This window comes from Struthio camelus, chromosome 3 (assembly GCF_040807025.1).
Source record: "Struthio camelus isolate bStrCam1 chromosome 3, bStrCam1.hap1, whole genome shotgun sequence".
Classification (NCBI taxonomy): domain Eukaryota; kingdom Metazoa; phylum Chordata; class Aves; order Struthioniformes; family Struthionidae; genus Struthio; species Struthio camelus.
Genome location: NC_090944.1, coordinates 24,228,594 through 24,243,236, shown reverse-complemented (window position 1 = coordinate 24,243,236; position 14,643 = coordinate 24,228,594). Strand labels below are relative to the sequence as shown.

General features: G+C 47.1%; 1 protein-coding gene across 11 annotated transcripts in view; it reads left to right on the top strand.

Moving 5' to 3' along the window:
- Window positions 1-8,946, top strand: part of HPCAL1 (hippocalcin like 1) — a 72,903-nt gene extending 63,957 nt beyond the window's left edge. For all 11 annotated transcript variants that reach the window (XM_068937191.1, XM_068937187.1, XM_068937190.1 and 8 more), the window contains 3 exons: window positions 2,070-2,472; window positions 3,783-3,888; window positions 7,779-8,946. In XM_068937191.1, the coding sequence (XP_068793292.1) occupies window positions 2,095-2,472; window positions 3,783-3,888; window positions 7,779-7,876 (582 nt within the window). In that variant the 5' untranslated portion in view covers window positions 2,070-2,094 and the 3' untranslated portion in view covers window positions 7,877-8,946. The remainder of the gene's footprint in view (window positions 1-2,069; window positions 2,473-3,782; window positions 3,889-7,778) is intronic.
- The last annotated feature ends 5,697 nt before the right edge of the window (window positions 8,947-14,643 follow it).

Sequence of the window (14,643 nt, the reverse complement as noted above, 5' to 3'; positions counted from 1 at the left end):
GAGTAGAATATTGCATTTTCTGCTCTCAGCACAGCAAGGATGAATATCTGGAGCATGGAAGATTCAAAGGTGGAAAGGAAGCAGATGCAGGTGGGAGCTGGTGGTTAGCTGCAGGGCTGCCCTGAAGACTGATGCTGGCAGGAACTGGGAGCTTTAGTTTCCCTGCGGGTTGGGAGCAGGCAGGGTTATGTCAGGGGCCTGGAAGAACTGTGCAATGAAGTGGACAAAAATGAAGCTTTGAGTTGAAGTATTTGCAGCTTTTGTAGAAAGCAGAAGTGCTAATGATAACACAGTTTTCCGTTAAGTCTGATGCATTGTATTAAGGAGTGGCTGGCAGTTTTTTTTCTCTGAGCATTAAGCCACAGAACAGGATGTGAATTTTTTGCATTGCTGAAGCAATGGAGAGAATAACTGGAATACAAATAAAATGAGGTTAAATTCAGCTATTGCTAATCTCTCTGCTGTACAGCAATTTTTTTGCTGACCTTTAACATTTTTCAGGTTTTGATACATGAGTGGGATTGTTACTGTCTGGGAAGTGTTTAGTCCCTGTTATATTATCTTTTCCCTACATTTGTATCTGCATATTTTGTTGCTCAGCTCTTCCTGTTTCCCACTATTAAGGAACAGGACTGTATAGCTGCCCGTGTGCTTTGGTCTATGTCTAACATGTCTTCTCCACTGACTTTAAGCTAGCGTAACAGTGCCATAAAAGACCACGCAAAGCAACGTTATTTGTGAAGGACTTGGTCCTTTCAGCTATGGGAACTTGGATTTAACTTTGTGCAAACTGCAGTACTGGAGCTGTGAGGACCTTCTAGTAAGGTTCTTACAGATTGTAATTTTGTGTTTTGTTAGACCTCTTCAGTTTGGAAAAGAAAATGCAGCTGTACATGAAGAACCTCTGGACTTGGGGTTAGGAGCCAGCAGCACTGCTCTGCGTATCGGCACGTTGGCACATAGCCATGCCCCTGCCTCTCACTCAGCCAAAAAAGCGTCACTTTTTTTTTTAAGTACGCATTGCCCATCTTTCATTTTGCCAAAGGCTTTGCTGCTGCGGGACCGTCTCCACTTGCGGGCGCTGCCAAGCAAGGGGACAAACCCAGCCCAGCTGTAAGCGGCCTTTCCAGCGGGCTGGGGTGTTAACTGTACCCAGCTCCCTCCTGAAATCCTGAAAAAATCAGGAGGTTAAAGTGTCTTTTACCACGATGGGGAATATTAAACCGTTACTGAATAAGCTTATATGAAAATACAGAACCTGATAAGCCTGAACAGAAGTTTTCAGTTTTCCTAATAAATGCCCATGTGAGGGCTATACAATGCTTCCCTGGCTGCTTCGCCAAACATTTTGTTTTAAAAAGCTTATTTTTCTGCTTATCTAGGGAGGCAGAGAATTCAAATGTGCACTTGTGCGGGGGAGTCTTTTGGATGCTGGTGTGATTGGGCCAGAGGTGCAGGGAGGCAACATGAGGAGGGTGGAAATGAGGTTTCGAAGAGTGTCTGACCCTTGTTAATGAGGGAGCTGCCGGCCTGTAGTGCCTCTGGTTTCTCCCAAGGTCACTCTCACTTTGCCATGTGGGCTACCCTTTTTGTCACCATTGCTGTCTGTACTGGCTCCTGCTTGGCAATAGCACATCATGGGGTGGGTGGAGGAACGAGTGAACTGGAATCCAAGGCTGGGCATCGCAAAGTGTATGGTAGAGAAGGAGCACGGGACTATGGCCTAGAAATAAAGTAATGAAGAAGATATGGGTGCTGCCCAAACAGCCTTCCCTTTTCCCTCCACCTGCCAAGGCATATCAGTAACTGAGAGGACCTTGACGAAAGCAAAAGAGGTTAAATGAAATCAGGTATTTTTTCAGTGGAAAGGTTAATCAGAAAGCAGCGTCCTTTCTTTTGCTGGTGGTGTGCCCTTTGCCCCGTACCCAGGTGGTCTATATTTTACACGCTCGCTCTTCGTGGGGGTGGGAGCGGCGCTGGGTGTCTAGCATGCTGCTGGCCTCCTCTTGCCGTTGGCGGGTGCTCCACCTCGGCACTGGGGCTAATGTCCCTGCTCTCTTGCTCCCCAGCAGCGAGACCTGAAACCCGAGGAGAATGGGCAAGCAGAACAGCAAGCTGCGCCCTGAGGTGCTGCAGGACCTGCGGGAGAACACCGAGTTCACGGACCACGAGCTGCAGGAGTGGTACAAGGGCTTCCTCAAAGATTGCCCCACAGGACACTTGACTGTGGAAGAGTTCAAAAAAATATACGCCAATTTTTTCCCCTACGGCGACGCCTCGAAGTTCGCAGAGCACGTGTTCCGCACGTTCGACACCAACGGCGACGGGACGATTGACTTTAGGGAATTTATCATCGCTCTGAGCGTCACCTCCCGGGGCAAGCTGGAGCAGAAGCTGAAGTGGGCCTTTAGTATGTACGACCTAGATGGCAACGGGTACATCAGCCGTGGCGAAATGCTAGAAATAGTGCAGGTGAGGCGTGGTCTTTATCTTCAAATTCGGGTTACTGTGACCTCTTACCCTAGAGACATCTGGAGCTGGAGACGCCTGCCATGAATAGCTGGGTCCCTCCTGCTAACAGCTGGCGCTGGAGAACAGCTGCTGTTGCCGGGCAGAAGGAACGCTCCCGGCAACGGGTTCCCCAGGTGGCTCCTGAGGGCACCATCCCAAATGGGTGGTTCGGAAAGGTGACTTGACCTGCAAGGCACAAATGAACAAAGGGTCCAAGAGATAAGCACACCTCAGTAGAAATGATCCTAAACCAAAATCTTACGGCTCTCCCTGTGGTTTTTTTTTCTCATGTGGTTTTGACAGTATCAAGAAGATGTGCATGCAAATTTTACTGACCTGATTAATCTCAAAATTAATACCACAAACTTAAAAATTTCAAATCTGAGTCAACAGCAGCTCAGAACACAAAAAGTGAAAGACAGTCCCTGCATCTCATAGATGCCGGGGGGACGTAGCCCTTTGGCTCGTGTCACTCGAGCTGCGTCGAGAAACGGGGGAGGCCCACCGAAGCAGGCCATTGGCCGCATGGGGTCCTGGCCCTGCTGAACATACCTGCTGGTGGTTTGGCCTCCAGCGTGGACTGCTTGCCATCCTGGCCATAGCTGATGTATAGCCGAAGCACAGCTACTTTCGGTGTCTCCAGTGCATTTTGGTAGACATTGTGAAAAACAGAGCACACCTAGAGAACGGACTGGTTGTCCATCCTCAGAGTGGAGCAGCGATAATTTAATGGGAGAGTTAGGATTGCAGGTGTGGGTCCTCCCAAGTGGGTAAAAAGGTGTTGTCTCTGTTCATATCCTTGGAAGCCTGGAAATGTGTTTCTTTACCCCTCCACAAAGAAACCCCTCATTCATATATATTCATATTTGCATGGAGTGCATGTATCCACGCACATATGTGTACCTGTGCGTATGTTAACAGCCTACCAAAGAGATGGTTACTTAACCCATTTGCAGAACACAGACTTACACGCAGGTGCTTTTACTTCTGTATTTCAGCTCAGTCCCACTCGTACATTAATCTAAGCCCTGACTTTCTATTAAATTGCCCCAGTGGTGGGAGTGTTTCTCTGAAGTGCAAATGAATATAGAAAAGAAAACTAAAAAAAGCTGGAGCCTGAAATCCCTGTTTGTTTTGGTTTATAAAGTCCTACAGCTGCCTGCCGGGGTCAGCTGCCTTTTTTATTGCTACAGGCTTAAATTCCTTTTCTGAGTCCCGATGCTTTATTGCTTGGATTGTGTTTTTGCTTTATCTCTTTTTTTAATACTCAGGCAATCTACAAAATGGTTTCGTCGGTAATGAAAATGCCAGAAGATGAATCCACTCCAGAAAAGCGAACAGACAAGATCTTCAGACAGATGGACACAAACAATGATGGTATGACCCCACTAGCATAAAGCCCTTTGTAGGCCTTCGGAATAAAGGTTTTCCAGCCTGACATGAGCAGAAGCTGCTGGGGGTATTTTGGGGCAGGGGACAGGCTTTCCTGGCCAGCATCTCTGGGCTCGATGTGTTCTCATCGAGCTCCTCCAGGCCATAGCAGAACAGAGTGAAGAGGCACTGGCTGAGAGAGGTTTTTAGGTGGTAAAGACAAAAAGAGGGTGGCAAGGGGAAGGGAGATCCAAGGCACAGTTAGGTTGTCAGGGGAGCAAGGAAGCCATGGGGAAAGGAAGAAAAAACACATGAGCGTAGGGTTGTAGGCAAGGATGAGGAGGTGCTGGGAGGAAGGCACCCGTTCCCCTTGCAGCTCTTCATGTCAGACCTTGGGCCCTCGGGCTTCAAAGGGGATTGAGCAGGGAGTGGAGGGACTCGGCCAGGCAGGAGCAGGGGAACGATGCTCCTGTCCCTCTCCTCCTCCTTGCCGTGGCCCTGCGCTCCCAGGACGCTGCACCTGGTTCCTCCGCAGGAAAGCCCCTGGCTTGTGCCGGGGGCTGTGCTGCCCCGTGACAGCGCCTTGAGCAGCTGGTGGCACCTTGTGCCCTGTCCCCACGGGCTGCTGGGCCGGCACAGCACGCCTCTTGCCTTGGCGGGTTGAGCACATGGCGTGTGGCCGTCATCTTGAGGCAGCTGGCCATGCGAAGCCACTCGGGAGGTGCACGGGGCGGCTAGCAGGCATCCTGGCTCCTCTCGTGCTCTCCCAGCCCTCAGCCTCTGCAATACGTCTGGATTTTCCTGCGGCTGCTGTTCACGTCCACCCGCTGTTTCGCTGGTGAACCATCTTCTGGAAAGGCTCCTCAGAAATCCCCGCGGGTGCAATGTTCCTCAGGTTGTTTTCTCCAGCAGGGCGACAAACCATGAGCAAAGTCTCGCTCCTCTCTGCCCTGGCTGGGATCGCAGCTCAGGGCAGCGCCATGCAGGGGCAGGGCAGCCCTTCGGCTTGCGCTGGGCGTCTGCCGAAGCCTCACGCAGAGCCGACCTCCAAAAACAAATCCTCAGGGTCCGTAATACCAGCTGGCTGCCATCAGTCTTGTGTGCATGTACCCAGAGCGCGTACATAGGCCAACGGTTGCATCCGGTCTTGCAGTGTTTACTCCCTTGCAGTCTGTGCTTCACGGGGAGCTAATAGCTCCTGAGCCCGTTGTGGAGCCACTTGATATGTTGTCTGGCAGTGTACCCATAGCTACCCCTCCACCTGAGCTGGCTCATTTCCTTAGGATTGAAACAGACAGGCAAAATTGAGCAATTTCCTCTTGCCATCAGCCTGCCAAGATGTTTACTCATGTCCTATGAGAGGTAGATTTTTCCCTTGGAATTACCCCGCTTGATGGCCCAAGGCAGGAGTGCCCCTGATGGCCCGGTGACAGCACGGGGACTTCGCTTGGCAGCCTGAATGTTTAGTAATGCGGGGAGCAACCGGAGTAGAAATTTCGAGCTCTTTCCTACCAAAAAGGGAGATATTTTCAGTGAGAGTGAGGATTTAGTTCTAGTGCTGAGACATGGAGACTTGTAAAAATATGACCTTTTGTATAGAAAGGCTATTTTTTATTTAGGATAATTTTATGGCTGCATTTTGGCATCTGCTACTACAGTCAGAGGGTAAATTCCTAGCTGTGCTGATGTCCTTGAGTGTTTTACCTTTGACTTCAGCAAAACCAGCACTTCGTCCCCTGACTTTATATGTGGAGAGCCATAAGGTAATGTGATGAAAGAAATTTTTTCTGCGGAAAGTGGCACATGCAGATGTGCGACGGAGTAGTGATTGCAAATCCTGCCAAATGCACCCTCCATCTGTTGCACTTCATAACTGAAATAAAGTCATCCTGTTCCCAGTAAAATATCACCCCTGTAGGCCGCGCATTGCTAAGTACCAGAAGGCGCACGCTGAGATGTGTGATAGACTGAGGCTTGGAAAGGCTCCCCCGTGAGCTGGGCAGGTCCAGTGTCCGGTGAGATGGAGAAGGATACACATGCTCTTGATGGCTTGAAATGTTTCTTGTTCCCTCTTTAACTGTTGGCCATTGCTAGCAAATTTTGATTTGTGCTTTTCTTTGAAATATTACCAGGAAAGAGGAAAACTAATAGACTTCCTAAGTGTTACAGTTACTCTTTCCAGACCAACAAAAACTTAGGAAAACACTTTACTTGGAAGCATTAGCTGAAAAACCCGAAACTGGATAGAAGCGTACCATCTGTTTTTAAGCTTCTTTGTGTTTCAACAAGATGGACATTTACTCATTTTTCCACACACAACCCAATTTAGGTGCTGGACGCTGAGTCCAATCCTTTCCTCTGTTCCTGCGGGAGGAGGCTGAGACCATCTCAGTATGGATACCTTAAAAACCTGCTAGGAAAAACCAGTGCCATGAATTTGTGCCTCCCTGCATCCTAGGGCACCTGGCCAAAAGAAGCTGGGAGCGTGAGCAGACGGGAGACCACCAGACTGCCCTGTCAGAGAGGCAGCAGTACATGTCTCCTCCATTTCATCTGAAACACAGGAACATTTTTGGGAGTGAGGACCTGCGTTTCTAGGAGTAAATGGTATGACTAGGAAGCTAGCAAGCACTGGTAACAACTACTCCCAGCCCTGCAAAGCCTTACTCACACTTTGGGCTTGCATAGTCTCATTGCATGCACACTGATTTAAGCAAAGTCCCCAAGGAAAAATCGCCTAGGGCTGTTACAAAGCCGGGAGGCTGTGGGAATGCAGCCTTGTGCCAGCTTCTCACCTCAGGGGAGCTTGCCTTTCCCTTGACCTCTGCCAGGGAGGCCACACTTCGTACCTGCAGCAAGGGAAATCTTTGCAAATCATTCAAGAAAGTTGTTTCATTTCTCCTGCATGTTATTATGGCTTATCTCTGTGTATGTGTAGTGTATCTTGAGGGGAAATGCTAGCGGTGCCGTTCAGTTCAGGGTACTGAACAGAAGAGTATTAGTGATGTTAGTCAAAGCAGAGTTCAGCTATGGGCTCTGGGCGGCTTTTGGGCAGGAGACTGGTTCTGCACTCCGTGGAAAACTTGCCAGGAGGCCGGACCACCGAAGGGGGTGGGTCCAGGAGACAACCAGGGCCTTTCTGCCATGCCATGCCTTGCGGGACCGTCGCAGCCGCGCTTGGGAGTAGTTGTTCCTCACCTTCATTCCTCCAGAGACTCACGTGTCAGAGCCACGGATTTCTATCCAGTCAGTCCCAGCCAGTGAATCCAGCCGAAAACAAATATTTATAAACCAGGAACACGCCTGGGTGAAGCGTGGGAATGTGTGGCTTGTCCAAGGTTGGCTTTTCGATCTGCCGGGCAGCGTCCCCTTCCTGTACACCCAGCAGGTCCTGCAAGTGGTTTGTAAGTGTAGGAGAAACCGCCACTGTTCAACCTTAAATGCTGCAACAAGCCATAATGGTGCGAAGCAGAGAGATTTGTGATATTTAGGTCTAAAGTGTCATATAATATGGACATCATTTTCAGAGTATGCACATGTTCAGGTACCATACCTCATATTAATGTTTTACTGCAGTTTGTGTAATCTAGTTCAAGGCAAAAACTGACAAACTGTATTAGAGCAATTGTTATTTTTATTTGGTAATGTCTTTTGAAATAAAAATAGCGTCTATTATGCTAGATTGTTTTACGGAAAAAGAATGCATCTGGGCTTAAGGGCTTGAGAGGGATTTGACTGTGGTGCATTGCTCTATAAATTCCCTCCGATGCATTTGCAGTAGATTAAATATACATATATTGCTAGATCTTTCGTGAGGAAGGGTTTTTTTTAAGCTACAGCGCTTGGCAGCACAAATGACTTTTTTTTCTCTCTCTTTTGTTTTTCCTCCCTTCAAGGTAAACTGTCCCTGGAAGAGTTTATTAAAGGTGCCAAGAGCGATCCTTCTATTGTGCGATTGTTACAATGTGATCCGAGCAGCGCAAGTCAATTCTGATTAAACTGGACAGTTTGCAAAGAGAATACCGGCTTGTCGTTCAAGCTTTGCTCGCAAATGGATGCCTTCTCAATCATTCCTCAACAGTTAGCGGATAGGATCCCATTGCCAGATTGTGTGTGTCTGAGTGAAATGGCCCTCGCTCCTCTCACTAACACCAGTGCAGCTCTCCTTTGGCAGCTCCATTTCTGCTTCCCCATAATGTTATGATTCACTCTACACATGTAACGTTAATTGAACGGTATGTTTACATGCAGATACAAAGAGTTCAAATCGCTGATGAGATACCACTTCACTTAGTCTGTAAGAAAGATGACGTTCTCGTGGTCCCAAGGAGATGCTAGGTAGGACTTTTATCCAACATAGCGGATGGTCGATAATTTATTTTGCTTCAGAAATGACTATGTAAAAAGTGTGGACTGAATGGAGTAGAAAGTTCAAAAAAAAGAAAAAAAAAAAGAAAAAAAACAGCTTTCCTGGGCATGGTTCCAATTTTCTTTTTGAGGAAAATTGCTTGCACTTATCTAATGGTCTTTACTTTCTTTTAATATATATATAAATTATATATATATGGTGAAGTAAAATTTTAAATATTTAGGTCATCTATTTAAGGCATAAAATAGAATCCAAGCTTTGTTTCTTCTAGTTGTCTGTGATTTATTCAAATCTTGGAGATTGTTTTTTGTGATATTTATGCATTAGCAAATTGCTGTTCAAAAAGAAATGCATGACTAGCAGTTTGTGGATATTTCACTCTGTTTAATTACTGAATGCAAATATTTGTTCATTTTTACTGTTGATTGTTCCAGCATTACTATATTAACAAAAGATCTGAAAGGAGTAATCCTAATTTTGTATTTCTCAGTGGAGTCCTACTTTCTGGTGGTTGCTGCATTAAATGGCTTTTGAGTGAAATGAGGTGACGTGACTCGCACTGCTGTCCTCAACTTTGCTACACCTTCTACCTTTTGCTGTCAAAATGTTAATAGTCTTGTGCATTCCAGTGTTATTTAATATCTGCCTAATGCCAAGAAATAATAATTGAAATAAAAGACTACTTTTCTTGTCAATTCCTGTCTTGTTTTAAGCCATGCAACAAGTCTGTATAATCCCATATCTGACTGAGGGATAAGAACGGCTCACATGTCCCCATTTTGTCCAAGACATGTTTCCTTGTAACTTAACTTCTTCCTGAGGATCCCGCTGTGCTAAAAACAGAAAATTTAGAGGTATTAGGATGCATGGCATTGGGGAGCCCTTCTCTGGAGCGATTTGATCCTCCTTTGGTCCTCCTTGCTCTCCTTTGGCTCGACACCACATTTCCCACCTCTCCCCCAACAACCCTTGAGTACCGCGGCCTTTTTATTCAAAGAGAAACGCACCTTGTTCCTGCCTGTATAAATAAACCTCTCGTCCCTAGGCATGTGTTTTTGGAATAATGTTTGACCCCGCTGGCACAGAAAGCAGTTTTCCCCATGTTCATCCAGCCTGCAAGTAGCTGCTGCCTTTTGCAGAATAGTGAAGTATCAACAAATGCTTAGGCATGAACTTCATTTTAAGCAGGTAATTAAGGGATTTTTGCTAGGTAAAAGTGTCAATACTTTTACTGCTTCAAAAAAAAAAAGAGATGATGTATGATGTAGCGTCCAAGTACAGATGCCTTGTTAGGTCAAACTCAGGCTAAAATACAGACTCATGTCAGCGCTGCCAAGCAAAAGAGTTTTTTTCATTATTTTTTTCCTAGAAATTCAAATTTGAGCTATTAAACCAACATTCCTTTCAGCTGCAACACCTCACTGAGGAGCAAAGCCCTGAAAGTGAAGTTAATCAGAAATCTATCTATCTGCTTTCCCTGGGCAAGCCAAGCAAAAAACCCAGAAGTAATGCAAAAAAAGTTTCATGGTTGTTTGTTTATAGTCTGTCTCTAGCCTATTTATGGTAATCCTGTCTGCAGAAAAATGCTGCACTATTAAAATTGCTGCAGATGCACTTACACTGATGGTACTTTTTGCATGGTCTAGGTAGTTGGTTATTTAGAGGCACGAGGTCACTTGTCCTTACAGCAGCAGTAAATCAGCCTCAGTGGACTCGGGCATGTGTCTGTACTTAGAGGAATGTGCAAAAACGTCTCTCACCTTGAGGAAGGACAGTGCCTCCAAGAGTGACCGCAGTGTTCAAACGCATGGCCTGTTTCTGGGATCTTAAAATGAGTCAGTTATTTTTTTAGTCAAACGTTGCACAATATCCTTTTTTTGGGTACCAAGGATCTAAAAATTGTTTTCATTTAGCATTCTAAAATGCCATCGATTCTCCCCTCATCGTTTGTCTGCTTTTATAAGAGTCATCCTTTTTTCACCTTTTCGTGACATTTCTCCTCTACTGCTTTCCATGCTTCTGTCTTTGGTGAATGGCAACTCTCCTTCTTAAAAAAAAACAACAGCAAACTAATTGCAAAAAGCTCATTTTGACTTTCTTTTGGGAAATCAAAATGACAAACATTTGAGTTTTCTTGGCCAAAAGTTCCCATTTCTTGGACTTCAGATTTTTTACTTTGAAGTGGGCCAATGTTCCCTGGCCAGAAAGCTCACTGTCCTCCATGGAGGTAGTCCAGCAGGCTGGCAAGCTGCCAGCCAGTGACATTCAGACTGGGGCTAGGTCCTGACTGCCTAGTTGCACGTCTCCTCTTTTCTGCCTTTCTCGCTGCTTCCTCAAACTTTCTGGTCTTGGGTTCGATATTCTGAGCTTCGACCTGCTGTCACCCACTAGTTCACCAATTTTGCCCTTCTAGCAAAGGCGGCCAGCAGGTGGAGGGAGGTGATCCTCCTTTTCCGTTCAGCCCTGGTGAGGCCTCCCCTGGAGTACTGTGTCCAGTTCTGGACTCCCCAGTACAAGAGAGACATGGAGCTCCTGAAGCGAGTCCAGCGGAGGGCTCCAAAGATGATGAGGGGACTGGAGCATCTCTCCTCTGAAGAAAGGGTGAGAGAGCTGGGCCTGTTCAGCCTGGAGCAGAGAAGACTGAGGGGGAAATCTGATCATTGTGTATAAGTATCTGAAGGGGGGGGGGGGGGGGGGGGAGGTGTCAAGAGGATGTGGCCAGACTCTTCTCAGTGGTGCCCAGTGACAGGACAAGAGGCAACAGGCACAACCTGAAACACAGGAAGTTCCACCTGAACATGAGAAAAAGCTTCTTTCCTGTGAGGGTGACTGGGCACTGGCACAGGTTGCCCAGAGAGGTTGTGAAGTCTCCTTCCTTGGAGATGCTCAAAAGCTGTCTGGACAGGGTCCTGGGCAATGTGCTCTAGGTGAGCATGCTTGAGCAGAGGGGTTGGACTAGCTGATCTCTAGCGGTCCCTTCCAACCTCAACCGTTCTGTGAATCTGTAATTTGTGTGTAGGGCAGAGAGTGCTGGGACGATTTCCACAGCAAGCTGCGCTGGGTGCACGTGTCAGGCTCCAGCCCAGCTCCACTTCTGGAGCGTCATTGAGGAAGATGTGTGGGAGAGGCAGTCGCATGCAGCACCCCAGGTGCTGGGGAAGGCTGGGCTGCCCCAGAGAGGCTGCCGGCACGGAAACCTCTTGATTAAAGGTTTCCAGTGAAGTCCTGGAAAGCAGCTCAGCCATGTATGCCAAGCAGCTGTCTTTAAGGAAAGCAAACCTGCTTCAGAGGCTGAAGTTGTGCATCTTCAATCACTCGCTAACTTTGAAAATCTTGGCTCCGCTTTGAAAAGCTCCTGTGAGAATGTATCTGCTTTCCTGACAGGTGACGAGGAATGAGAGGGTAATTTACAGGCTTGTCCTCCAGAATGTTTCATTTGCGCACTGATCTAAGTGAAGTTCAAAAACAGGGGTGAAGCCTGGAGAAATCAGGGAGAAACTCTTGAGGGAAGCAGAGCTTTACTGCTGAGCAGTCTGCTGGTGGGTCCTTTCGGGGAGGGAGTGTTTGGGGCGGGGGGGGGGGGTAAATATAAATGCATAAATCACTTGTGAAATAGCAACCAAGGGAATAATAGAAAGCTTCAACTTGTTAAGTGGCTTAGGTGTCTTGGCAAACTGTAGGTTTAATCAAAAACAGTCGAACTTAGCAAAAGTGGAGTTCAGTTAAAAAAAAAAAAAGTCATCAACAGGTCCATTTTTACCAACCTTTTGTAAGCTGCGTAATTATTTTCTCACCACTGAGATATGTCAAACTCTAAAAGCTTTAGGTAATTACTACATAAATTTGGGCTTTTCTATATGAATTGGAGGTCCTATTAAGCTAATTCAGGATTACGTCATTGCCTTTCAAATTAACTTAGTATCTGTCTGGTTGCAGCGTAACTGCAGCCTGGGTGGCAGAGGTGCTTGGAGTCAGTCCTGTGTTTCTGTGTTGTCAGGTTGGCATTAGCCATTTGTTTTTCAATAAGGCCCCTTGCACCGTTTTTATGGCCTTAGCCTCTGAGTAATGAACTCTGTTGAAGAGCAACGTGAACATTTCTGGAGCTCTTCGGCAGATGGTCTCTATCAAATAGTCCTCAATTCATTACGCAGGGCACCCTTTATTCATATTTAAAGGTTAGGAGCAGATATTCATTTTAATGGTCCAGTGGGTAGACTGGCATTTTGAGATCCCTAGACTGTATGAAGTCACATATATTCCTGATGAACCTGGTAACTGCTGTTGCCGCTTTGAGAAGGGAAGGTGTCTCACTGGGAAAAAGAAAAAAAAAAAAGGAGCAGAACATATGTCTATGTAAAAGCTTTGGCGCTCTGCCCACGTTGGGGTAACTGTGTCTGCAGCCAAACGTGATGTGTTTTGCGTATTCTTCCAAAAACATATAGGTTATTTTAACAGGCTGGTACAGGGGGTGGTGCCAGTGCCATCTTCTCCATGGTCCTTCCCTGACCCAGATCCCTCGGTCTTTCCTAGGGCTGACTGTGCTGGTGCAATGAATTTCCTCAGTCCCCAACGGAGGCTGGAGCTGCTCCGTCTCTGGGGCGGCACGTGCCCAGGGACCTGTCTCGGGGCAGTTCAGTGGCCACGAGGGGCCGGCACTGAGGGCATGCACGGGGCTTGGTGCAGGGATGGGGGCAGAGCATCCGCTGCCTCCGCTCACCTCAGGCTCTCCTGGCCTCTGTGTTGTTTCAAAGGGAGTTTCCCAAATGTTGCACCTAATTCCAACTCCTACCTTCACAGGATACTCGGAAATGACTTTTTTTTTTTTTCTGCTCCAATAAACGGAGACACTGATCAGTTGTATGTGAAATACCCATGCACAGTGGCACGGTCACACTTTCAGGGGAGCAGTGCCGCCCTTTCCCACAGGTGTCATTAGCTAACCCTTCCAAAGCTCCACTTTTGGGTCTTGCCACACATGGAGAAGTGCTCTATTTTGCCCGTTTTACCAGCAGGATCCTGGTTATAGCCCCTGAGGCCCAACACCAGCCCCCTCAGACCCTCCAAGGACGACTTTCCCTCTGGGATCCTATGACAGCAGCTAGTGGTTTCCCTGCGAGAGGACCAACTTACCCCAACCAAACTCATCCTCAGTTGGGTTATAGCAGGCAGGAAAGGTCTCTTGCCTGACGGCAGGACAGAGGCCCACTCCTGGCCTCCACGCACGCTCCCGCGTCTGAGGTGAATGCAACTGAGCGTGTCTTCCCCACTGGTGCTGTGGCTGTGGTTGCTTCATAGGCTGTCCCGTCCTGTTAAAGATAGCTGCAGAGAAAATTTCTATTGCCTTTCCTGGGACGGGACAAAGGCCTCTTCCAAGTCACTGTTTGCATGTTGCCCTTTGGTTTCAAACTAAAAAAAAAAAGAAATCCATAAAGTCCAGCTCTTCTGAGACACCAGCTGTGCCCTTGGGTACAGATTCAGTCAGCTCCATTTCTACCTAGGTCCATGGGCTAGAGCTTGCTGCTGGTTAGGGTCCGGGAAGGCTTAGACATCCCAATCCAGATGTTATCCTGGTTGAATCTGGCAGCAGAGGTTGCCCAGGCTTGCTCTCATTAAAGCCCAGTCATGTGGCTGTGCACAGCTCTGCTCAAACCAGTCTTCATGAGGGAAAACCACCATGAGTTTCTTTTACACATTTGTTAAAGCACCTCTCTAATACAGTCTTTGACTTGTTCACCTAGGAGAAAAATACAAACAACTTCCTTGTCTAGCTGATGTCTTAGGTGTGGGTGACTGCAAGAGGAGTCATCCTCTTTTTTCCAAGTGCTGTTAGGATTGTATCCTATAATATACTGAGGGCTTTTAAATATAAGAGAGAAGTCCAAAGTAAGTAAACGACACTCAGTATCTCCAAGGTGAGCTTACTTTCACCTCTGCAGGACCCTATGTTGCTTCTGAGAACTTTTCTCTTGCATCTTTAATGTGGTGGTAGCTTCAGGGCCAGCTCATGACCACTTTGTTGTAGCAGTGCAAATTGCAGATGGGTCAGCCAATGCAGACATGCTCCATTGCTCCTCACTGAGATGGTGCAGCGGGTGGGTGTTCAACCTAATGCGGGAATAAAGCAGGGCAAAAATCAAACAAGAGAATTCAAGGGGGTTCTTTGGAGAAATACTTTTAGGTGCTCAAATTCAGAGGATACTACCAACTAGCACAGATAATTAGAATATTTACCCATTGTCTCCTATGGAAAAAAGACAGAACAGTATATCCAGTCCCTGCATCCCAGCTCCTGGGCTGGCTGCCCAGTGCCGGGTTTGGCACTCCTCTGTGGCTACTCCAGCAGCAAAATTTCTTTGCAAGTGTTCTAAAAAATATTTGAGGACAATTAGGAA